The sequence below is a fragment of the Bombyx mori genome, chromosome 18 (assembly GCF_030269925.1).
Source record: "Bombyx mori chromosome 18, ASM3026992v2".
Lineage (NCBI taxonomy): Eukaryota > Metazoa > Arthropoda > Insecta > Lepidoptera > Bombycidae > Bombyx > Bombyx mori.
In genome coordinates, this window is record NC_085124.1 from 1,903,694 (window position 1) to 1,930,745 (window position 27,052).

General features: G+C 36.0%; 1 protein-coding gene across 2 annotated transcripts in view; it reads right to left on the minus strand.

The window, feature by feature from the left end:
* Positions 1 to 6,832: 6,832 nt before the first annotated feature.
* Positions 6,833 to 27,052, minus strand: part of LOC101740276 (mitogen-activated protein kinase kinase kinase 11) — a 64,876-nt gene continuing 44,656 nt past the window's right edge. The window contains exons 5-11 of one of the 2 annotated variants that reach the window (XM_038017217.2): positions 24,932 to 25,121; positions 24,066 to 24,236; positions 23,078 to 23,251; positions 17,267 to 17,353; positions 15,231 to 15,366; positions 13,042 to 13,168; positions 6,833 to 11,523 (exon numbers count right to left, since the gene is read on the minus strand). In XM_038017217.2, coding sequence (XP_037873145.1) covers positions 10,738 to 11,523; positions 13,042 to 13,168; positions 15,231 to 15,366; positions 17,267 to 17,353; positions 23,078 to 23,251; positions 24,066 to 24,236; positions 24,932 to 25,121 — 1,671 coding nt within the window. In that variant the 3' untranslated portion in view covers positions 6,833 to 10,737. Of the gene's footprint in view, positions 11,524 to 13,041; positions 13,169 to 15,230; positions 15,367 to 17,266; positions 17,375 to 23,077; positions 23,252 to 24,065; positions 24,237 to 24,931; positions 25,122 to 27,052 lie in introns of both variants that reach the window. The other variant, XM_038017216.2, reaches the window with a different exon arrangement.

Genomic DNA, 27,052 nt, shown 5'->3' on the forward strand with positions numbered 1-27,052 from the left:
TGATATTTATAAAATTATACTAACTCATGGAAAACTACATTAAAAAAGCCACATCTATTCTTAGTTGTCAATGACAATTAACGTTAGATAAATCGGGTTCTACAAGTCTATAAAATTATATTGTGTCTACGTGTGATCTTTAATTTTATTCAATTTAATAAATTTTAGTAGTTCTTTCCAGTAAACAAGACCAGTACGAGTGTTTAAAAATAAACATGTTACTAAGAGCCTTAATATATACATTATGTAAAATAGACGAAGTTCAATGTCAACTAAGAAGTTGCTTAGTTTCATAAAAAATAAAAATGCAACTTGAGTATAAATCAGCAAAGGTCAAGGCGAGAGATTCGTGTAAGAAATGGCTGGATGCCACTAACTCGTTCACGAATAAACAATGGACGATTTAGATCACTGCCCGGCGAAAATAAATTCCCATTGATATTTCTGAAGCTGATGTAAAGGTTATTAGTAGCACGTACTATGACTATAGATTTGGATGTTAATGAGACAAATGAAGTCTTTGATAAAATGCTAATTTATTCTAATTATTTCGTTTACCGAATGGTCTATCCTTGTCACTAGTTGTTTTACAAGCTGCTTTCAGACTACGTTATAATATAAAAGCATATAGGTATAGCTCACAGCACAACAATATCACGCACCATACATTGTTATGGACACGTTTACACTGTTTTTTTTTTCCTACCTAAGCTGATAGCCTTAGGGGCTATTTCAGCGTAACCGTGGCTAGTAGGTGAGCTCACGGGGCTCAAACCTGATGACTTTACACTGTACTGTACTGTATATTATTGGCTAAGTATACGCTGCTATACTATATGGCACTAATAGTATAGCGTAGTCTGAAAGAAGCTTCAGTCTGACTTCACTAGAATCTGTATTCGACTTTTATTGCTGCATGCTTGTGACTGATTTAACGATTTCTTCTGTCTCGCAGAGTTACGTAGGTACCTAATATGTATTATTACATACACACATCTAACGAGATTTTTTTTTTCTAACAAAATGCACAATTCTTTACTGGTCGTTGAAATTTATAATGATCATTCACAAGAACATTCCAAGGTCAAGTGGTTTCGTTCAAAATAGAAATTATAATTATGTATCATTGAAATAACCTATATTCGTTCAATCAAACGAATGTTGAATGAATCCGGTGTCCCCTTTCTGTGTCTAAATCATAGCCACTATATCTTAGCATAATTAAAACGTTTGTAATCATTACAGTTTTAGACCTTATTTTTAATGGGAGAAGATTGAATCTTTCACGTTTTATGAGCAAAATAACAATGTGTCGAATTGTGTGTTTAGGTGTGCGAAGACTGTTGTGAAACAATAGCCGACAGGTGGCGCGGGTTCATGGATGGCTTACGTATAATAATATAACACATACATATTTCTTCCAAATTCTTGTTATTTCAGTAAAATATTATTATCCGAATATCATATTTTTTGTTGCCATACTGAAAACAATAACGTTAAATCGACATTCCCACTGACTTTTTCATTTAAATTTTAAAGTCAAGAATAGTGATTGCCAAATAAAAAGAAACTGGTATCAGCATTGAGAATAATACTTTTAGATGATTACCCGTTAATAAGCCGTTGATTAGATTGGCTCAGAGCCATCATTCCTCTTTTAAAGATCGCTATCGAAATTGAGTTTCAAAGAAAATAATTTGTTACGTTGGATTTTTTTTAGAAGCCACTTTTATGAATGGAAAAATAATGTAGTTAGTCCCAATGTTTTCCATAAAATTATATCTATGAACCGTGTAGAATTTAATGTTGTGGGTGAATCATGTGGGATTCTCAAATCGAACCAAAAAAAAAGACATTACAATGCCGCGGAGGCATAGATAGCTAAGATAGGTACAGCTCGGGTTTTTTCAAACTCGACCAAACACTGAATAATATAAAATAATTATCATTCCGTTTTTATTGCCTTAACATTGAAATATTAGATATTTGCGAATAGGTCACCTTTTGATATGGCAAAATAATAAAAAGAAAAAGACATTGACTAGAAAAGACGAAATTAAATAATATATTCTGCCTATTTACTGAATAAAACGTGTTTATGATGACCCTTGATTTTAATGATTAGTACCCAGCTATTCGATAGAACGTCTTAGGAATGTAGGGTTATGTCAAGTGAAATACTTTTCAAATTCTGTAGGTACTTTAAACTGTGAGATCGTCGATTCTATTTATCATTCATAAAATCACACAAGAATTTAGCTGCATGGCTTTGTTTAGTAATGGTTGGGCATATTGGGTTGTTTACGATTATTACGTTTAAGATCAGGAGGACCGTAAGCACATCTGCTTATACACATTTTTTGTTGCGAAGTCCAAATTTTGACTTATTTGAGTAACTATTGTGCACTTGTTTTTGGTGAGACTAAAATCTTACTGTGAAACTCATGCTTATATGTGGTACCTACTTCATACACTACACCTCTTCTTCTTTTCGGCTTTGCTGTAGATAGCCATCAAAATGTTATATGTACCTATATCGAGGAGTGAAAAGCTATTTATGCGACGATCTTTGTAATTGAAGGTCCGTTTTATTTCAAATAGTTGAAGAATTTTTTTTTGTTATATTTTTTCCAAATTTTAAACTAAATGGCTCCGTGTAAAGTTGCAGATATTTCGCTAATGCCCAATATCATCTCACCTCTCGATATATTTAGCTTCACATAAAGCTCGTACTTTCTAACTTTAAGCGTAGGTAGACAGGAAACTGCGGTTTGGAGTTCGCAAAATGAATGAACAAAAGTTCACTGAACAATTCATGCATTTGTTTTACGATGCAAAGTTGATGAAAAATAAAACTGATAACGCTATTTTGCAGTATGAAGTAACAGTGTACTTCAAATGTGCCTTATCGAAACAACGCATGGTTGCAAAGATTAAAATTGGCAAAGCATGTGCGAAAAACCGATAACTGTTTTGTAATAAATTTCGAAACACAAAAACAATGGTTTGGTACGATTATGAAATATCTTCTTAAATAATATACAATAAATTTAATAGGAGGTTCCTAACTCATACTTCTTCGAGACTCATGCCTTATTCGTTTCCGAGTTTATATACAAGTAGGTATCTAACTATGCATAAAAAGGTCTAACTCAAATTAGAACGTTCCGACTTTCTGACCAATAGTAGGGAATCGTCGGTCATAAATTTAGAAACTCCGTGTTATCCAGCGAATACTAGACTCAGGCGTGTAATCAAAATCCAATTCTACTCGCAGTAATAAAAATAGTAATGGAAAATAATAAATCGTACCACTCGTTTTATCCAAGTGCCCCAAGTACTATTGTATAGTAATTGTTAAAAATGATGATAACGCTGAAATTCTTTGTCTTATTTAATCTTCTACAACTTTGAGGCTCCAAGTCTTCTGTGCCCACAAATTTCGAACCAAGCGAAACACTTTAAATCATACGCAAACTGCTGGTAGAGATGTAAAGACTAATCTAAAGACCAGCACATAGGTCAATCTTTGTCGGGTATACCCTCACAGTTCTATTAGATTGATAGATTTCTAGATCGTCTAACTTTAGTGTAACCATGTTGTATACCTATTTTAATTGATGGTACCGGTAGGAGACGGGCGTCTTCGTAAATTGTGCAGATTGTAGTTCCGTCGGTAAATTTTATCAAGAGCTTTTCTTTGAGGAAATTATAAAGAAATGCGTCAAGCTTTGTCAAACCGCACTGCAAACGAAAAATGAATATTCCGAAGTGTGGCTTGGGTAAATTCGCTTAAAAATTCATAATACTATATTGATGATGAACTTTATTTGGTATATTAATAATAATAGCAGACTGGTTGATCTAGCTTGTGGTTATTACGTTTTATATTTAAAAATAATCTTTTAAAATGGCTTAAGAATCGTTATTGGTAAGTTTCCTAAGTAATAGGAGGCAACAATGTTTGTGGGTAGGGGGCCCAGATCTAAGTAGATTCTCAACTTCTTAGCATGAAATGCGTCGATTTTCTGCTATCGTCAAAGATAAACAAAAACAATGCTAGATGAAATATTAAAATGATTTAATATTAAATGCTTAATATGTAACCTGAAAATTTTTAGTGTAGGTTTATTAAGTACAAAAAAAAAACTAAGTATAGGTACATTAATAGATCTGAATATAATATATCGGTGCATTTAAATCATTCCACTCTCCAAACAGTACTTTGACTTCCTTAGGATTAGTGTAGTTTGGATTGGATTGACTAGAAAATATATAACATAACAATTAATGTGGGTATACCTATAATAAGTTTATATTTGTTTTAGTTAACACGGCTAATCTAGTACGGATAAAACTGTGCCAAACATTTCAGCGAGTTTAATTCAACTTATTGCGCCGTAGCTATGTGTATTTGCACATTTATTAGTATACAATCGTTTAGGTAGGTCATCATATAATTGGGTTGGTATTTTAAATTACTATGAGACAAAAATTTGGATAATAGAGTGAGACTTGAAGATTAGTAATTTGTAATAGACTGCAAAAATTGATGTGCGTTAAACGCCTCGTCGGGATCGCGAGAAAAGGAGTTTCGCTTGTGATAATTGTGAGGAGTGAGCTAGAGGGATTACGGTTAAAAACCTAAATTTAGAAATGAGATGGGCGCAGGAAACCCTAACATTTGCAACAATGTTTTAAAGATAAAATGTAGTTCGTAACGAGGACACGTTTCCTTGTATATTTCTCTTACATTATATATTTGTATAATTAATAATAACTCGTATCAAGTCCTTCAACCTTACGTACGGATTTATTTTTAGTATATCTATGTAATTGTGTAGTTTGAGTATCAAAATATTCATAATTATAATGCTTAGTGTGTAGTTATTTTTGTTTAGAAACAAGTTAGTAATATTTCAATTGAATTATGTAAAGTCAGGGAATTGTATTTAAATTCACAAGCTAACAGTGGACGGAGTTCAGTCTGTATCATTCAAGTGTGGTAAATCGCATAAATATTAAATTTCGATGATATTTTTAACAATTAAATTAATTTCTCGGCACCTGTTAGCTATTTGCTATCGATGACTTGTTTCTAGACGAAAAATCTTTATGCATTCGTTTCTATAAAATTCAATGATTAATGTTCTATTATCTTTGAAATATTAGAATTTTTTCTTCAAATCCGTCACTATGCGTTAATCGAACATTTGAGAATTTATACACAGGGCGTGCTACGACATGAGTACTACATGGGGTCCTACCGCCATTTTGGACCCACTTTATTGCAATTAAGCGCATGTTTTAAGTTTGAAAATTTTGAAAAGGCAAGACCTAACGAACAAGAAATCCAGATTTAAATTACAAATTTGCTATCTATTTTTGCTTCATACACATTTATCATACATTTTAGTAATGTGAGCTTGAGTACTCTATCTCATAACAGGAAAAGAATTATCAGAATGAAAAGTTTTTTATTTGAATTAGACACCTAACTTAAGTACAATTTATATCTATAGACTATCATTGAATTTAGTATGTAATTTGTTTTTACCTAATATTAATATGTAAAACGACATTTTATGTATGCTTAATGTACTACCGAAGAATTAATGTATTTTCCGATTGTATTAATTGAAGATTTACTTATAATATGAAATATTTTATGCAGTTTACTTTTTATTAAAAAATATCTTCAAAAGTATGTATCTAGTATTAGTTATATGTAGAATTAAAATTGTATTCGGAAGTATGTAAATATTTTTCCATGATAAATGTAGCCATTAATCACATTTAAACTACATTTATTATAACTATATTTTTACACGGCACAGATTGTATGCAGTATTTTAAATAATAAAACGATTTTATGCAATATCCTATGTAATATTATTTATTATCTTTTCTATTTCTCAGCATTTTCTCTTCACAAAATATTTAAATATCTATGAATGGTTCGTTATTGATGAAACATCAGGTTACTAGGGAAGTTGACTCTTTCTTGTCAATCGGTTATATTTTAAAGAATTTGAACAGGAATTTATTAATACACGCTTACTGTTAGTATGAATGAATCTGCGCGAATAAGTAGTTGACTGCTATTCCATAACAGAATTCCGATTTTGACCCCACGTCGAACCGTGTCAGTGTGTCGATGGCACCAAAGATCATTATAATGCTATGGCAGAAAAAATAGTCTAGTATTAACTCTTAATTAATTTTTCTCTATTGACTCTTGCGATTTGGAACCCGTTTAAATTAAAATAACGACCTAAATAAAGTTCGAAAATATTCATCTGTAGTACCTATTTAATTTTCCAAACGGCCAACAAGACCATCATTCAGATATCAGATCACAGAGACCTTATTGAGCCTAGGTAGCCGTTGGTGAATTATATCAATCTGTTTTTCAGAATTTGGCATTAAAACAAACGGAGTGTATTAGAAATGTCCCCGAAAACGCATACAGATGGTACTGCTGATATTCTCAGATACGAAAATGCTTAATAATATTCTATTGCATTGCGACTTTAGGAACGAGCGTTCCCCGACCTTACTTCTCAGCGAAGGCTTAGTTGAAATGTTAATTATTATCTCAACCTCCACAACCATTCGGAGTTCTGTTCCGGTGTACATAAATTGCTTGGGTAGGAAAACGACGACCTTTTGGTAGGTTAAACCCCTAAATCTCCCAACACGTGAGATGATTAACCGGACAAGTTCCGGTGCCAAAAAAGATGAACAAATGTACGATAATACAGATAATGGTAGTCAGGATCGCAACCGCCTCGCTTCTCGTTGGAAAGGGATAGATAATAAAACGACAACGTAAAAAGCTTAAGTCTAGTTTTATTTGTCGATTTAAACATTACATACGTAAGGCTTCCTCCCACATCCCGTTATTGGCACACAGAACCTTCGCTCGACGTCACACCAGACATAACATCACTTTTAAAACATAATGGAATGTACATAATGGAATACCGAGAACATTTCAATTTATTCGATATATTCTTTCTACAAGCGAGTCGCTCGTCGCCTTCGATCCTAGTCAGTTTCAGTAACAATAAATAAATAAAAATCAGGACTAGAGTGTTTTATTATTTCCTTTTTAAGTAACCGCGCCTTTTAATCTCCGATGTATTTAATATTATACACATTGGTCCATGACTAATTTGTGACTTCCATACGCTGAAACGTTTTTTCAAGAGATTCTTACAATAATTTGGTTATATTTTGGTTTGTATTAAAAAAAAAACAAAAAAATGAAACACTGGACGACATTGGCACTGCTCCGAAGCTAAATTATTAATATCTCAAATATAAAATACTTGCAAATACTGCGTTTTTCTTATTCTTTTTTTAAATACTGCTTTTTCTTCAACTCGTAAATAATATTATGTACATAAAAAATTAAATAGAATTAAAAAGGACGCAAAATAATTTCACATATTGCACAAGGGAAATAAAAATATATAAAATGACAAACCAAATTTTACACAATATCTCGTCTTCTCGCATTAAAACTGTATAATCTCAAAACTTACTAATTTCACATCATCTTTCAATCAATCATCTATTCAATATATTTTTTTTATTTTTTCCTAGTTACTATATCTGTTTTTTATAGTAAGATAAAATTATGTATTAATTTTGTTAATACAAGTCCAAATATTGGTAAACTAAAAAAAAAAACGAATCTTGCTCTTTGGACAGTACTTATTAGAAAAGTCAAGATACCAGGCCATAAACTAAAAAAAAAAACTTATCAGAAAAATACTGGTGATACAAATGATTCCGCATATTAACTCAATTTCGAATATTTTTAGAAATTGTACACTTTTAATGCGAAAAGACGATCTGTCAAAAAGCTCGCTCCATACTGGCCGTTGATTGGTTCGTCGCACGTCCTACCGCCTCCGTCCCGCTGTCGTTACACTCGATAGGCACTGGCTTGGGCTAATAATATCAAAGCTAAGTTTTTTTTTTTTTTTTTATAATAAAATTTACCGATATACACATACACATCTTACAATTACAATTCTTGACGCCATAAACTTATCAATCTCACAATTAACACCAAAAGAATCTAATAATATTAAAAATAATAATATTGGAAAACATTCAAATTCTATAATATTTTTGAGTGTTATCTTTGAAAGATAAGTTTTTGGCGCGAAAATAATTTTATTTTATTTTTATTTGATCTCTATTCCATCTATTCCGTTGCATTCCCTCTATTTCGTAGGCCCGGCCATTTTAACAGAATAATTGAACTGTTCGAATAGAAAAATAAGTATAAAGTGATCCAGTGTTTTTATTTGGAACAGGGAAGCGTTAATATCAGTTTTGAATATCATTGAAATCAATTGGATATGCAATATTTCTTGCATCGTTTTGATCCGACTAGTAAACACTTAAGTATAATCGTGGAATACAAAAGCTGCACACTAACCCTTAAATATAATGATATTATTTATTTATACTTTTTTTATGTAAAAATATCTAAAGTTTGATGTTTTTGTACAAAATTCATTTATACTTATCGGTATATCAAACACTGCTCTTTGCACGCTAGTTGCTTTTTTTATTTTTCGAGAAATTAAAATTCAGCAAATTTTAATTTCAATTTAATTAGTGATAAAATGGATATTAGATCTTTTACTTCTGATGTCAGGTTTATTGCTGTTGCTGCTTAATCACGAGTTAAACAAATAGTTGAGAATAAATAATAATTCAGCAAAAATTATAAACAATATGAGTGAATAAAAAATACATGAGGTCGTTGAACTCGCGCTTCGCCGTATTATTGGATCGTATAATTTTGTAATATTTGAGGGTATTCTATCTACACTAGCGCTGTCTTCCTTATGGTAAAAGTTCTCTTGCACGCGCCGTTGCTTCGTTGTTCAATGCTCCCCACGTTACCGCCTTCGCTTTCATAATTAAGCAACAACAAGCATTGTATACACGGATATTGTCAAATCTAAATACATACATACACGATGATATTTTTTGTTTGTTCGTTAAATGTAATCCCCGCGACGTAACGGCACTGATTACGAATTTCTTATCAATACATTTGTACTATTTATAATCTAATGAAACTAAAATTAACATTTTCGCGATACAAACAAAATGTTTAAATGCTTACAAATATCATTTTACTACATATTTACATATTGTACAAAACTGTTTTTTTTTTTTTTTTTAGAAGTGCCCAATTTAATATTGTGTGTGCTTTATACGCTCATTTAACTGTAACCATTGGTATCGCGAAGCGTTGTTTTGTTTCGGTTTGAAGAATAATCATACGACATACTTCCATACTTTGAGGCTTCAACCTCACATGAGACGTCGCAAGACGGGCGGTTGCACTCACGCGCTGTCAGCGGCCTCCAGTGACCGCAGTAACAGATCAGCTGTGGGACCTCATCGTCTGCAGCAATGAAAAAAAAAACAGTTCCATAGATACAATCGCAATTTCAAAATCAACGAGTCTTTTTTTTTGTTATTTCCGCTGCCTGACTAGCGAACACTTTACACGCAAGCAACGCCCTTGACGTTATTACACTGGGACCGTGCTGTCAGTACTGACTGCTGACAATACGACTCAGAATACCCGCAAAAGCAGTGGCTCATTTGGTGGGTCTCGTGAACCCGCAATGTAAAGCGAAGACAACCCCTTAACGTCAAAGGGCGTTAACCCCACGGGTTATCTGTATTTTAAACTGTACAAACTCCATTGTGCCCGGGCTCGATGGCAACATTTACATGTTTTGTACTATCCGAAGTCTTCTCTAATATCGTTGTTCAATAATATTAAGTACCCACTGATTTATCAAAATCGCATAAATACTGAACTATTATTAATCGTTACGTATCTCTGCCAACAAACAGTTTATGGCAAATCGTATAACGAGTGCTGTCTTTACTCTTACTTAAAAACCGACTAAATCACATCGAAAAACTTTTTTAAATGGTGTATTCGATTACTATTAGGCACACATTTCATGTTCCGTAAGTCCTGAAATAATACAATATTCACGTTCGTATCTTACAATAATGTACAGTGAACTACGCGTCTTAAATAATGAACACAATTATTCGCTTTACACTCGAACGAAATGTAAGGGAACCCTTCCGGTTATACATGACTAGCATTAATGCTCATTGTTTTTTAAAATACATATTTCGTTTGAAAGCTCCCGCGTCATATGAAATCGCGAGGGCATTGACCCAGTGGTCATCTGATTTACGATTGATACATTGCGTGGAATGTGAAGGAAGTCTACATTTTTTTAGGGGGCCTGGTAGCCCTTATTCTGCCGTCAGTCTTTACTGTTGAGAATAGTTTCCTTACACCCCTTCGAGGCTGGTAGATTCTACTTAGTCTTTCGATGATCCGAAAGGGAAAATCTTGTGAGGGTAGTGTAAGATTCGAAACAGTCGGTAGCACGCAAGACGCGGCCTCGTGCTGCGATCAATACATCCAAATTGCTACGGGGAGCTACTGATCTGTGACACTATATTTTTGTATTTCATTAATTCGATGTCTTAAATGTAAGCTAGTCGTTTGGTTATTTGATTTTAACTAGTACGGTACGATATCACGTTAGCTCCGCCGCGTCACGCGTCACACGTCACAGCGTGAAGTCCGTCACGGGTCACGCAGTTCACAGTCACGTTCGCATCAACTCACACGAGGTAGTTGTCGAACTTGTTGAGCCTTCGCTACGTGTCCCGCGGCGTGTCCGGGCTGAACCTCACGCGTGAGGCGCTAGACGCGTCCCGGGCCGACACGTAAGAGCTGTCCGTGTCACTGGGCAAACTCGCAAGACTCTCCGGAGGAGTTCCACCTCCCGAGCTGCCACCGGAGACGCTAGATTTCTTGTACTTCTTCAGACTAGAGCGAAGCTTCGTCGGTGCCAGCTCCAAGCCCAGGTTCGCAGGTCTTTCGATGTCTTTCTCTTGGGAGTCCTGTCTGTAGAAATCTCTAGGTAATGAATAGTCATTATTCTTCCTCGGATACTCTGGTTTCGGTCTGAACTCTTTCTCTTTGAATTTGTCACGGTACTGCCTCGCCGGGGAGAACTCCTCGTGATGCGAATTCGAGGTCGAGGAGTTTGAAGGAGTCCGCCTGTGGGTCAGATATTGCGGGGAGGGCCGATAGTCCGGCGTAGGCTCCCTGTAGTCGAAGGAGCACTCGTCGTAGCCGAAGTAGGGGGGATGTTTCACAACATAGTCGGCCGTCCGGTCGTACGCGTACGGGTCGGTCCTGTAGTAGTAGTCCCGGTCCTGAGAAGGCGAGGGCTGGAAGTTTTCTCTATAGTTGTGGTACAGGTCCGCTAGCTGGTCGGATGTGGTGGAAGATGTACGCCTGGGAGAAGGGGTGGGGGGCTGCGTGAGCGCGGAGGGTGCGGAGTGACCGTAGCCGGAAGAGGACGACGGGTGTGCGTACTGTGACGGTGAATCCGTGAACCTCAACGGTTTCTGCTCGTCCGTCTTCGAACTGGACATCTGGAAATATATTAACAATATTATACAGCTTTATAAAGACGAGCCAAAAAAAAATACGATTTTATTACTACAATTTCATAGAACTTAAAACGAGTATGACAGCGTCGCGGGCCCGACCGATGCAGGGTCTAGTCGCACCCACGAAGTTTCTGGAGCAGATCTCCTTTCGGAGTCAATATCTATCATCATCATCATTCTTTCTTATTACCCTCTGCTGGGGTGTAAGGTTCGAATCAAATATTTCCATTTACATCGGTCTTGGGCACAAATATTTAATTTCTGCCGTCAGAGTGTATACACTTACTCTTATGTTGTCGGGACATGTTGTACATAAGTAGATTCTAATTCTACGTTAAGACCTTTTGCGTATGGTGTTTTCATATTAATTGAAGTGAAACTTCTAATGCGACTTCCAACTGGGTTGCGTTAAATGTTCAACGCTCCTGGGGAGGAGAATAGAAAGAGATAGAGCGAGAGTGAATGCGTGCCACTCGCACGCACGCACGTAGTGTACTTGGTACAGTGTGAGCGTTAGCAACGAGTAGCGGCTAATATTTTAATGAAGATGTCGCATCTCTTATACACAGCATTCCCTATTACAAGAGCAATCTGATTTAGGGATGAAAAATGAAGCAAAACCACAATACTACACATCGAATAAGAAGTTTCGCTTCATTCACGTGCATCAAGTTGCACGCGCACGCCGGTGACCACGTGATGACAGTGAGCTACAAGCAGTGGTGGATTGACACTAGGGGCAGTCAAGGCAAGTGTCCAGGGCAGCAAAATTTTGAAAGTGAAAAATTTTTTTTTAGTCTTATCAAGGTACTCAATATAATAAATTAATTATATTAATTAATAATTTTCTGTTTAATTGATAATTCAGCGCATTCAATTTATCCATTATTTGTGAATTATAATTTTGGTACTTTTCGTAAAAATTTATAATCAAAATGATTATATCAATTTATTTCCTTGGACATTTAAAATAATAATCGATTTTTCTATTTTCTGAAATTAAAGAAATTTATTTAGTTTTTTTTTTGTGATGTAATATAATTATGAGCCACACCCTTATGTTTTTGGAATATATAACATATGATAAACGTTTCTGCAATCAATTAGTTATTTTAATTTTGAAAAATAAAATATATAAACTATAAGTTTAAGTAAAATTATAATATTTTGTATTCAAGTTTAACAATATTTGTTATGTGTATGTGCATTACTATAACTCTCATGTTGTATTTGTTATTTTAGCTGTTCTACACACACTCATCTCTTTTAATTATTATTCTCATAATCCTCTCGCAGGTCTGCTGGAAGAGATTTTTTAAAGAAATAAGCAGTGCCTTTGTACATAATTTTCCTATTACTCTGGGCTATGTCTTCTTTTTGGGTACAAAAAAAAATAAAAAATAAAAATTCCAATATTGGAGCGGATTTTTTTGCTGGTGCCCAGGCGGAGGGAGGGGCATTAAGTTTAAATCCGGCCCTGGCTACAAGGTGGCGTCGTACCGGCGAGCCCGTGATGGCGTTGAGCGGCGCGCGCAGGTGCCTGGTGGGCCCGTGGTACGTGTTGTGCCCGAAGCCGAAGCCCTCGTACAGCGACGCGCTGCTCGGAGGCTCGGGCTCCGTCTCTTGTCTGAAATTATATTACAACCGAATTTAAAAAATCAGCAGCTTGAGCAGATTTCGGCACGGTGCAGTGTTGCCCGTGGGCTCAGGTCAGTACGTGGCGCGGGGGTCGAGTCGAGTAGTAACTGAGCTCCGCACATAACGTGGTGTTGCCATCTGCTTGATTTTAACACAAGAGTTGCAGAATATTATTGTTCATAAAAAGGGTTAAAAATAATATTCCATTACATAGATTGCTTAGTAAATTGCAACGAAAATTTACTTAAATTACATGTTATAAATTAATATATTAATTTATGTAATAGTAGATTTTAATAAGCTGATTCGTAATGCTGCATATTATATTATATACATTTTTTTAGGCAGACGAGCATACGGCCCACCTGATGGTGAGTGGTTACCGTCGCCCATGGACTTCAGCAATGCCAAGGGCAGAGCCAAGCCGCTGCCTACCGCCTACCGTACAATGGGGTAAATAGGGACAAAATCGACCTTCAGATTGACTTTTAAAATAGTTCCAATTAAATAGTCACTGCTCAACCAAAGAAATAAGTTGAGTCTTGAACGTACCTAGGTGATAAAAACCGTTACATAATTTTAATTATTAATTTCAAAGAAATAATCGGTAAAATAATGGCCGTCCCAATTTACCCAGCGTCCGGGGTAAATTGACACGGTTAAGGGTTAAATTGGGATATTTGTAAGGGTTGTCAACTCGCAGTACTGCGATATATAGGTAGGTGCCATATAATTATTTATATGGACCGAAATGATGAATACAATCCATAATTTAAGCACAATACACAACATAGTGTAAATTAAGCTGGTTTCTATTCCGAAGCGATGTGACGTGAATGATAATCAACAATAAATTGATCAAAAAAAGTATGTGCATGTTATATTTTAGAAAATTATTATTTAATTTCCTTAAAAATCACAACTCTGAAACAAAATGATAAAATAGAATAAAAAATAGAAAACAAAAGGACTAGAAATGCAATAATACAATTTTATTTAATCAACATTTTCAAAATAATCTTTGAGCAAGAGTAAGATATCAGGTGAATAAGATAAAAAAACAGCTTTATCTGATTACTGCCAATAATAACAAAAATAAAAGAAATTCTTTCTAAGCTAAATAACTAAACTCAATTAATTCACTCACTCATAATTGGATATCTCGGATTTTTAATTAATGTTACATTTAAAATCTGAGGCCTGTTTTTATTTGTGTGTGCGTTTTGAATGTTAACAAAATCATGATTCGACGCGTGAATAGATTCTGAAATAACAAAAGTTTTGATTCGTTAGAGTTCTTTTAACTTTTAATTTTTTTTATTGCTATAAAGAACATACGACCGGGCAGATATTACAAGGTAAATGTCGCGAAAAAAAGTAATTATATATATACTTTTATTTTACCTATAATACTTACATAAACTAACTGATAAACACATTAACCTTCTTTACATCACGCAATTAAGTGATAGTATAGGCTAAAAAATCTATTATAAGATATCAGTGACAACCCTAACAAGCCATCCCTATTTTGTCTTTTGGCGTTCCAATTTTGTGTTTTCTCGTCCCTAATTTTTCCAGTCTCGTTCCCAATTACCCTACATACGTCCCAATTTTCCCCAAAAAGAAAGGAAAAAATATACATTTTTTATTTTGTCGAAATATTGTATTTAAAATAAGAATATTGCAACTTACCGTTTGTTGTGGTATTTCCAGGTGTATTAAAAACTTATATAAACTGTGATCTTATTGAAAAAACAACGATAATATTACTTTTTTTAAAAGTTCTTTAAGCTGTTTTAAAACGCACTTTTCAACCACTATTTTCAATTTAATTTGACGAATTTTTGGGACCAACTTAACTCATATTTAGTATTTCCATAGTTAACTTGGTTTTTCTTCTATACATTGATAAATATTAACATAAACAAAATTAGGTAGATTCCGTGCTACAGGTACTTTGAGAATCTTCCGCAGGTTTGTCCCAATTTACCCCATGTCATGGTACCTGTGATGTTAAGACACTAGGGTATGACACTGAGGTGACTGACCTGTGTGGCTGTAACGTCGGATGCAGAGGGCTGACATTTGACATTCTGACGTCATATCCGGCCGCGACTCCACCCAACAGCGCCGCCATGTTGTATAAAACCAGTTCTATGATACTCGGTTTTTTGTATTTGTAACCTGGAAACAAATAACCAACGTTAATTGTATTCTCCACTAACAAATTCGAAATTAAGAAAATAGCTTTAAATGTAACTAAACTTGAGACCTTAGAACTTATATCTCAAGGTGGGTGGTGCATTTACGTCGTAGATGTCTATTGGCTCCAGTAACCACTTAACACCAGGTAGGCTGTGAGCTCGTCCACCCACCTAAGCAATAAAAAAAAAATGTTACGGTTTAAGTTTCAAATGATTTGATAAAACATGTGTTATATTACATCACTTCATTATCGACATTAAAAAAAAAGGTATTTTTAGACTTAATTACATAGAAGGATAAAAGCCCAACTAAATATCATAATATCCTTTTTTTTTACATTGGTGATCCTGACAGGATATTAGTACTGTTAAAACTTAGAACTCAGGCCTTAAGGTGGGTGGTGGCATTAACGTGGTTAATGTTTATGGGCTTCGGCGACCGCTTAACACCTGGTAGGGCGGGAGCTCGTCTATCCACCTAAGCAACAAATTATAGAAAAACATGGATTCTTGACACATGAGTAAACGTTCGAGATAATAAGGATTCCTTTATAATAGGGGTTAAAGTATGAAATTGCCGTTTTATTGTAATAGATACTTCGAATTTACATAGAACCTTCATGGTTTGAGATTTTTGAGTGAAACTTTTTTCAAATGGTACCTATAAGGTTCTTCTTTTAAAAAAATGTGCAATATTCGATTATCGACTTTCAGTTGTTTTTCTTATTCAGCTTAAACAAGAAAGATGGATACTTCGAAAATTCGAGTGATTTTTGAATACGAGTTCCGACGCGACGCTGCAGAAACAGCTCGCAATATCAATGTTGCGTTTGGAGAGGGGACTGCTAATGAACGCACCGCGCGATTTTGGTTTAAACACTTTCGTGATGGAAATTTTGATTTGAAGAACGAACCAAGTGGAAAACCGCACATGTGAATAACAATGATTTGAAAGATGGTGGAGGCCGATGCGAGCGAAACTACCCAGGAATTAGCGGCATGGCCTAACGTTACCTTACCAACAATATTGACTCATTTGTGTCAAATCAATAAATTAAAAAAGTATGAAAAATGGGTGCCTCATGATTTGACTGATCTGCAGAAAAAACGCGTGTTGAAAGTTGTGTTGCCTTGTTGAATCGATACAGAAATGAAGGAATATTGGATCGAATTGTGACATGTGATGAAAAATGGATTCTTTACGATAGCGGTAAGCGAAAAATGCAATGGCTGACCCCAGGTGAAACGCAGCAACATTGTCCTAAAGCAAAGCTTACCAATAAAAAGGTAATGCTTACTGTTTGGTGGTTTCAGCATGGTGTTATTCACTATAGCTTTCTCCGATCTGGTCAAGCAATAACGTCAGATGTCTACTGTGCCTAACTCCGAACAATCATAGCAAAACTTGCAGCGAAACAGTCCCGACTCATGAATCGATCTTCAGCATTATTGCTTCATGATAGCACGAGCCTCATACAGCACGAGAAACCGTTTTAACTCTACAGGAACTGCAATTAGAACCCATTCGTCACTCTCCGTGTTCACCAGACCTTGCTCCAACGTACTACCATTTTTTTCGTGATTTCGACAATTTTCAACGTGATAAAAAGTTTTCTTCCCAAGAGGCAGTACAAAATGCTTTCACACAGTTTGTAAAATCTAGATCACCAGAGCTCTATCGCAAAGGCATAAATGACTTTCCTATTAGATGCCAGCAATGTATAGATAATAATGGTAGATATTTTGATTAAATAAATATATTAAATGAAAAAATAAACAAATTTTAATTTTTCAGTACAAATCGGCAATTTCATACTTTAACCCTTAATATGTATATTGAAATAATGGTCAAGTTTAATGAAATGATGATACAAACTCACCCTCGGTGCTGTACAGGGTGGGCATGGGCACAGTGTACCTCGAAGAGTTCAGGGGGTACTCCGGGCCCCACTCCTCTGGACTGAAGTCTGTGTAAGGAAGAAAACAACCTATGTGAATGGAAAACATAGGCCCAGTTATTTGTGCGTCAAACCATATTGTCTCATGTGTAGCTTGCGCTGGAAACAAATGGTATTTTGTTTGTTTTGTTTAGAAAACAATAAAAATTCTAATAAATATCTGTTTTTTGTATGTTTCTTTAACAAATTAATTTCTGTTTATCAATCGATATGAAGTTATTGGTTCAAATTCTAAGTTACATTAGTTTTTTTTTTATATCTTAACTATTATGATTAAGGTAAAAGCACTAATGCTAGACACTTTAAGGACAAATCAAACTTCATTCTCAGTTATCAAATGTATTTATCAAATATTATATTAAATCTTTTTTTTTACTGTTAGAGCAACATTTAGAGATCAATTTTTTCATATAAAATATTTCAATACTGTTGTAGTTTCTACAAAAAATTACAAACTTGTTAGTTTTGCCATAGACACTAAAAGATGACAGCATCGAAAATCAAATCCACCAAAAATTGACATCAGTTGGCACTAATAATAGACACGACTTTAACGTTAGTTTTATTATAAACAATTATAATCAATCTTAAGATCATCAACTATTTTCTTAACGCTATCTTGTAAATTATCTTTTCCTATTGGAAACCCTTGTTTGACCATAGCTTTTACCCATGTTACGAGTATTTTTTCTATATATTCGGTTAAATAACAACTTCTTCCCATTTTACGCATAGTAGGTGTCTTTCCCATGACTTTATTTAATAAAGTTACTCGTGGAACTCCAAATTTCTTTGCCGCAGTAGCTGTCGGAACGCCCCGCCTCATACCCTGGACCAGGAAGGTCAAGTACTTGGGAGTCACCCTGGATGCATCCATGACATTCCGCCCACATATAAAATCAGTCTGCGACCGTGCCGCTTTTATTCTCGGCAGACTCTACCCCATGATCTGTAAGCGGAGTAAAATGTCCCTTCGGAACAAGGTGACACTTTACAAAGCTTACATAAGGCCGGTCATGACTTACGCGAGTGTGGTGTTTGCTCACGCGGCCCGCACACGCATAGACACCCTCCAATCCCTACAATCTTGTTTTTGCATGTTAGCAGTCGGAGCCCCGTGGTTCGTGAGGAGCGTCGACTTACAAGACGACTTGGACCTCGAACCGATCAGAAAATACATGAAGTCCGCGTCGGAACGTTACTTCGATAAGGCAATGCGTCATAGTAATCGCCTTATCGTTGCCGCCGCTGACTACTCCCCGAATCCTGACCACGCAGGAGCCAGTCACCGTCGTCGCCCTAGACACGTCCTTACGGATCCATCAGATCCAATAACCCTTGCATTAGACGCCTTCCGCTTTAACACTAGGGAGTAGAGATCCCGGTAATCGTACTCGTCGAACTCGGCAAAGAGTTCGACGTGCAACCTAACCTAAGCATCAGCCCGTTGAGTTTCTCGCCGGATCTTCTCAGCGGGTCGCGATCCCGATCCGGTAGTAGATTCATTCGCGAAGCAGCTACTCTTGAGTTGTTAGGTCTCCCTTGGAGGCGCTCGGGTAGCTGTTAGCAAATTCCGCCCCTTCTGTCCTTATGAAACTGGAAAGGCCTCAGGGCCACCAGTAAACCCTCAAACATATACATTCTTTTATGGCTTCTTCAATATTGGCTTCAGAGTATTGAAACATCTGACCCTTTACTGGCGGCATCGTGCTCGAAACTTAAGCTGAAATTAGTTGATACTAATAGTTGACATCTAGTATACCCTAATAGTTGACACTGTCTTCGTTTAGTTAGGCTCGTGCAAAATGAACGAAACTCAGATTGAAACTTTTGTTTTACAACATAAAGGCTGAATTTGAAGAAAATTAAGCTAACAAATTCAGTTCGATGTAACCCTAGTAGAAGACACACGTGTCATCTTTTAGGTTTTGATTCATTTTTGGTACTAATAGTAAACACCACTTAAAATTTGTACAAAAACAAACCAAAATAACAAGGAAATGGTCCTAATAAATCAATAATTTCATACATTTATAATATCGAAACCAACAGTAGCCAATAATTATAAAAATATAAGACAAAATCACACCTGTTAAAAGTCAGATGGCTTAAGGAAAACGCTAAGAATTACGCGCAAAACATCAACCTGCTCACATTGTTTGTTGTCAACTGATGCCATTTTGAAATTTGCTTCTAACACTGTACGCAAGCTTTTGAGAATGTATCATAGATGGTACTAGGTGTCTTTAACATTAATAGCAATGTTATTTAAGTGTTTAGTTTCCTTATTAGAATATATTTTTTTTTAAAGTGTCATCTTTTAGTTCAATGTCCAGCATTAGTGCTTTTACCTTACCGACTTCAGTTAAATTATATCAAATATTGAAGATTCATCTGCCAAGTATTTCCAACACTTTCTCTGTACATATACAGTGAAAAATAATTTATATATCACTAAAGTACATAACTAAAAAAAGAACTGGAAATTAGGATTTAAAAAAAATATGGTAATTGGTAACGGCTATACACACTTTTAACTTCAGTGTTACTACACATGCAAGTTTTGTTTACAGACGACAACCACACATGCTCAACAGTTCATATATGCAATAAAATCAAGCTATACTTGTCATATTAATTAAAAAAAATAGATATATCTAAAATACTTACATTTACACAACTTCACTAATTCATAATAGCACTTTAAAATTCCTTCTACTTGTTAATCAAAGATGTTAAGATTCCAGTTTTCCCACTTCCCGAATTAGAACAGCCACAGAGTGTATGTAATAAGCGTAAGCGTTTCTCTTTCCCCCACCGATGTCACTCGTGTCCGAGAGTTCTATGGCTCCTTGTCGGAAACTCTTGTTATAGGGATGTGTTAGTTACTAATCGATTAGTAGTCCCATGTTAAAAGAATACACCGTAATCGATTTTATGGAAAAGGTTTATTTGATATATGTAATATATAAAGAGGATCTATTCACTATAATAGGTACCAGATCACCAGTTTTTTTTTTTTTTACTTTCTTTAACATTATTTTGGACGAGTCTTACTGGGACGACCTCCAGGCGAGGCACGGAGGCGCCCTCTAGTGTTTGTGTATTAACGCGATCCACCACCACTGCGAGGAACATTGTTACTGCCGGATGTTACAGCTGGTAATTAATAACATACTATACATTATATATAAACTACTTTAAAATAATAATAAAAATAAACGAATCGAAAGCCTATGTGAAAATAATTAAGGCAAAAAACAAAGAATCCTTTTCCTAAATTTGTCAAAAGAGAGAGCTAAATATAATTATGAAAATCACATAGACTTCCAAATACAAAAAAATGCATTAGAGAAAAATAATAGTCGTATTGTAAACATTTGAAAGCGTGCCTTAAATGACATGGTGTTTAAAAAAAAAACAAAGCGAAAAAATAATAATAAAAAAACATGATAACTAACAAATAAGTAAGTACAACAGATACATATCATACAGGAAAAAATAAAACTGCACTGCGTCGAGAATACGTAGCATAGTACTATGAACTGCTAAGCATGCATAGTTTATAAATGGCTGGAAAACAAATGCTTACAATTTACAAAAAAAAATACAAGTCAAATACTACATTACAAAAAAAAAAAAACACGCACTGAGTATCACACGAGTCAAACAACGACATTTCTAATCTATTTTTGTTTATACAAATCAATTCCTTTCTAAAACTAAAAAAAAAAAAATACGTTCACTAATATTAAACTACCGTCACGGATCAGTAATGAAAAAAAAATCCAATACAAATGATATGGATTTTTGTGACATTTCCGACTTGAAACTCATTCTCAATTACGAATTGAATTAATCTAGTGCTTTTTTTTTTAAACTACCCTATATTTTATTGTTTAATAACAATTGTAATGAACGCGTTTCAAGTCGCTGCGGTAACAGCGCGGAATACTCACAGGGGTAGAGCAAGCTGTCCTGAGAAGTTCCTTCGCGAGCAGCAAGAGAACCAAAAGTTATCCGTATTAATTATTACTACTTGTCAACAACATGTAGTTTGACACGGAAAAATTTATATAATTTCTAAATCTTATGCATCCTATTCTTTGATTAACTAAAAAAAAAAAAACTATGATGTGGTCACATCTATGGTGTGGTCAAGTCATTTTTAATACTGTGGGTATACTTTCAAATTTTTTACTGAGCAAATTTTTTTTTTAACAAACGCTACTACTGTGGGTAGTTTTTCATAATACAACTTATATCATAAAATTTAAATTTTATTTTATTCACATTCATGTGAATACTATTTTATGTCGGTTAATGGTATTTTTTGATGACAATAATTTAAAAAAATTATCCACAAATTTCTCACGAGTCAAACCAAATGTGTTATTCACCCAACTCTGTGAATACAACAAATATGTCGCCCACCTATTTTTTACATATTTTTTTTATTATTTTTTTTAAGTTGCGACGCACTCGTGGTATTCTCCATTCAGACGAAATTTGGCAAGAACCTACTAGTTTTTTTTTCAGTCGGAAAGTTTTTTATACAATAATAATCCAAGTCTTTATTTCTACCTCGATCCCTAGAGATCTAACTAAGCCTAAAATTTAAAAATAAAACTGTCTGGACTGGACTGGCTTCGACAACGTTTGTGATTTGAGCCTTCAAGACGCAGCAATAGAGATGAAATCGGCGCTGAGCCAAGTGGCTGCGGCACGTTGTCTACTTGTAGACGATGGTATAAGCTCTCAAGCGCCAGGTGCAGTACAAGTCTGGACATTTTAAAATCTAACGAGTCTTTTAATTTTTTTAAATAAAAACTACCGCCTTACCTAAACTCAACTATTTACACGAAAGAAATTATTAGCCCAGCAATGTATAGTAAAATATAATAAATATTAATTACTTTTGAGTGAATTACAAGATTTAAATTTTATTAATAGTTTCATATAATATAATAAATCTTAACTCAAAAGTAGCATTCATTTTTATATTCTAAAAGACACCATTATTTCTACTAAACTCTACCATGATAACTAGTATAGTAAATACGCCTTAAACACGAGTTTTTAACTAAGTATCGAAGCGAAAAAGATTATTTCGTAGGTTCGTTAGAAATATCATCGTTATAGTTTGGGGTAGAATTTTGTTTCGCCGTCAAATGCATCACAGGAATGTGTTAGTAAAAATGATATGTATTAAGTATGGCAACATTGTTTGTACATCGTTTCGCTTATGTCGATGTTTGCACTGGGGCGACGGACTTCCCACATCAATACGAGGTGTGCAGAATCACATATCTTTTAATCATTAATGCTACCGATAATTACTTTTGTATATTGTTACTTCCTAAAATTGAGATCGTTAAATTTATTATGTTGCAATTTTTCATTAGTTACTGTTTATTACATTGTGACAGAATTTTTGACTCTTAATATATTTTATATATTTTTTTATATCAAGAGTAGCACATTGCGGCTGATGTGAGAAACAAGTTATATATATGGCAACACCGAGGGGCAGGAGCGGCCAGAGGTCGCCGGCGCCCGTGACATCACGTCAGCAGTCGCGTGCCATCTAGATTAATGCAAAACAAAAGTGCAGCCCAAACTATTGGTCGCGCAGGAGTCGCGTCGTGTCGGAGGCCAGGGCGAGGCAGGGCTGGTCGAACACCGCGTCGTAGTGGTGGTGGTGGCGCTGCACCACGGCCAGCAGCAGGTTACCTGGTCGCGAGGCGGGCGGCAGGTCGGGCGCCGACAGACTGAAGCGGGCGCGGGGCACGCGGGGCGGGGGCGGCAGGGGGAGGGGCAGGGGGAGGGGGAGCTGCGTGCGGGAGCGGGACCGCTGGTGCACCGTCGACGGACCCCACGTCTTGCCCTTCACGCCGTCCGCTGGCACTGTAATGGAAAATACTATTTGTAGGACCGACGAAAGCTTCTAGTGTATTGTCAAAAAACTATGAACAGTGAGCAAGCACTTAATGAGCACTTAATTATGAATGCTATCATGTGGTTTTGCTCAACACTATGAGCGTTATAACCAGCAGTACAATGCTAGCTTAATTATAAGCTAGCAGTTTTATAATTTTTGATTATCCTGTTTGGGCGTAAAATTTGATTTTGCAGCACTAAATTAGCGCTTAAAAAGCACTAAATTTTCATTAAAAATTTTAGTGATTCTGCCCATTTGACCATTCTAGCTTTACAGACGTTTTTTTTAGGATTAAAGGATTACTGTTGGCCCGGAGGCCTTTTCAGTTTTACCAGGACAGGTGGGCGAGCAACGGCTCAGCCAGGAGGAGGTGGGATTTGCTAACAGCTGCCCGAGCGCCACCGAAAGAGACCTGACAACTCAAGAGCAGCTGCTTCGCGAATGAATCTACTACCGGATCGGAATCATGACCCGCTGAGAGACTCAGCGAGCGATTTATCATTAGTTTAGCAGTCACCGTCCTCGTCGAACCCGTCGCTTACGACGAATTAACCCATAGACACAGCCCACTGAGTTTATCGCTGGATCTTCTCAGTGGGTCGCGTTTCCGATCGGGTGGTAGATTCTGCGAAGCATTGCTCTTGCTAGGGTCAGTGTTAGCAGCACTCCGGTTTGAACCCAGTGAGCTCACCTATACACGTTAGGGCGTAGCTGAAGTAGCCTCTCAAGGCTATCAGCATAGGTAGGAAAAAAAAAGTGAGCTAGCATGGCAACACTGACGCGCTATGGCCCGCACGATGGCGGGCGAGCCGGGCGGCGTGTCGTGCGCGACGGCCAGCAACTGCTTGTGGCTGGACTCGTCGTCGCTGGGCCGCACGGTCAGCGTGTGCCGGAAGTCCAGTGGAGACGATATCGTGTCCTTCTTTAGGAGCCTGATTTTACTGAATTTGCCTGTAACGAGAAACAATTATTTTATTGAACCGATACATTTGTTTTTTTACTGGTGGTAAGAACTCTTGTAAGTCCCCACGGGTAGGACCACCACCCTGTCTATTATCAGTAATGCGTTTCGGTTTGAAGGTTGTAACTATCAGCCGTTGTAACTATACTGAGACTTTAGAACTTATATCTCAAGGTAGGTGGCGGCATTTACGTTGTAGACTTGTATGGGCTCCGATAACCGCTTAGCACCAGGTGGGCTGTAAGCTCGTCCATCCAACTAAGCAATAAAAAAAATTGATAACCCTAGACTGCGTATTTTAGTAACACTGACGGAAGAGATTATACATTCAAGTGAGACAGACAGCAATCACTACCATATCTATCTTCTATCTTTATATATAAAAATTAATTGCTGTTCGTTAGTCTCGCTAAAACTCGAGAAAGGCTGGACCGATTTGGCTAATTTTCATCTTGAATTATTTGTGAAAGTCCAGAGAAGGTTCAGAAGGTAGATAAACATGAAAATGCTCGGAATTAAATAAAAATAACAATTATGTTTTTCCTTTGATGTGTCCCCCGTCGGACGGATTCCTTTTGTTTGTTTTAAATTTATTTTATATAAAAGCTTAGGTCTTTTATTTATCGATTGAGGCACTACGAAGTCTGTCGGGTCAGCTAGTGTATAGATACAAGGATCCCCTGACCTTTCCGTTTGTTAGGCTGCGGCGGCTGGTTGTGCGGCATGTTGCTCGCGAATATCAGGATGTGGAGCTCCCGCGCGGCCAAGTCTATCTCCCTCATCTCCAGCTCGCGTTCCTTCTGCGCTAAGTTCTGCTCCAACAGTCGCTGTTGGAGCTGGGCCCGGGTTAGTTCTTCCTCGCGACATCTCAACTCCTGAAATAAAGACAGTGAAATGTTAGAAGATTGTTTATGTATGACAAAAAAAAAAGAAAATATAAAGTGCTTACTTATTTGCTCTAAAAGGCTTATTACACTTGGCTAAATTTAGTCGACTGAATTCAGTGAAGTGTAATAGCATTCAGTAAACTAGCCTACTAAATTCAGTAGCAAGGATGGTTTCTGACTGAGTAAATCATTTAGAAGCCCAATTGGAAACGCATTTAGGAAGGTGTAATCGCATTTAGTTACTTAATGATTTCAGTCGTCCCATAGCTCTCCGTGCGTAAGGACGGTTAAGTTTGTTTTTTACAACCGAAAAGTATTTATTTCAGTCACCTTTATTTAATGTGCCAGACATTTATATATAGACCGACCTGTTTCAGAGATTATTTTTGTCAGCAGGGGTTGGGATATTAAAGAAGAACTAAATTTTAAATCTTGATACGAATTTCCTGTTGCAAGAAATCTTAATGTTACAACCAATCTTTCTTTTGGACTTATACTATCATAGAATTAGATATGTAATAGTTATATAATAGATATATAATTGACTATCGTAGTATCGTAGGATAGTATCCTGCTTTTGAATAAACGGTGTCACAAGGGTTAATATTAGGTCAAACGATCTCGAATCCATTCGTAGATAATTTCTGAAGTCTGCTAATACTAGTTCTAAATCACTAATAGTGTTCATATTTGCTAACTTTCCGCCCAGCAATAAATATTACTGAATTAAGAACAGTGTATTCAGAAGCTTCTAACTTGCTTCTAAATTTGCTTCTGAATTCAGTCGACTAAATTTAGCCAAGTGTAATAAGCCTTTAAGAATGTTAAAAAATGCAGAAATCAAAGTCAGTCAAAAGAAACATAACAGAGGAAATATAAAGGACATACAAAGCGCCACTTCATAACATAAAGATAGACAAATAAACGTAATCTTTGGGAATAAGAGACGAAAAATAGCAGTCACGAAAATAATAATAAACACATTATGAACAACGTCAATAACACCACTAACCTCCTCTATGGTTTTGTATTCCTATACGAAAGCGTTACAAAGGGAAAAAATAAATACATTTTATTAATGATATACGTATGATATCGTCTTTATCGAGTTCGTATTTCACAATAATCAGGGTAGAATTTTTTTATTTATTTTATTAAGGATTTTCATTGGTTTATGTTTTTATTTTCTTTTCTAAGGTACTATACCAAATAAGGCGTGCCTAAATTTGGCTTACGGCATTCAATGAAGAACTTTGCAACAAGAGTCCTTTAAATATTCAAAGTAATGTTCACACAACTTTAATATAAATTTGAAGTGTTAATTTCTTTAGAATTAATTTGAAATTTGGTACGAACATACATTAAAAACCAGACGAATATAATATACATATATGTATGTATAGGATTTAGCCTGAGAGAAAATGAGATATGCCACATTTTTTTTTACAAATCACCGCCACCAATAATTGGCTAGAGGGCGAGCGGTCCACTTGACGAAGTAATCATCGCGGCTAGTGGACAACAGCAATGTCAACATAACCATGTCGCTGCCACCTTGGGTTTTCATTACTATTGTCAAGACTCACAGGAAAAGATAAGTCATAGTCATTAACTGAAATGAAAATATTTTTAACCACTCCTGTATTTCAATTTAACATTAAGCACTACATTGTTTTTTTTATATTTTTTTATTGCTTAGATGTGTGGACGAGCTTACAGCCCACCTCGTGTTAAGTGGTTACTGGAGCCCATAGACATCTACAACGTAAATGCCTCCACCCACCTTGAGATATAAGTTCTAAGGTCTCAGTATAGTTACAACGGCTGCCCCACCCTTCAAACCGAAACGCATAACTGCTTCACGGCAGAAATAGGCGAGGCGGTGGTACCTACCCGTGCGGACTCACAAGAGGTCCTAC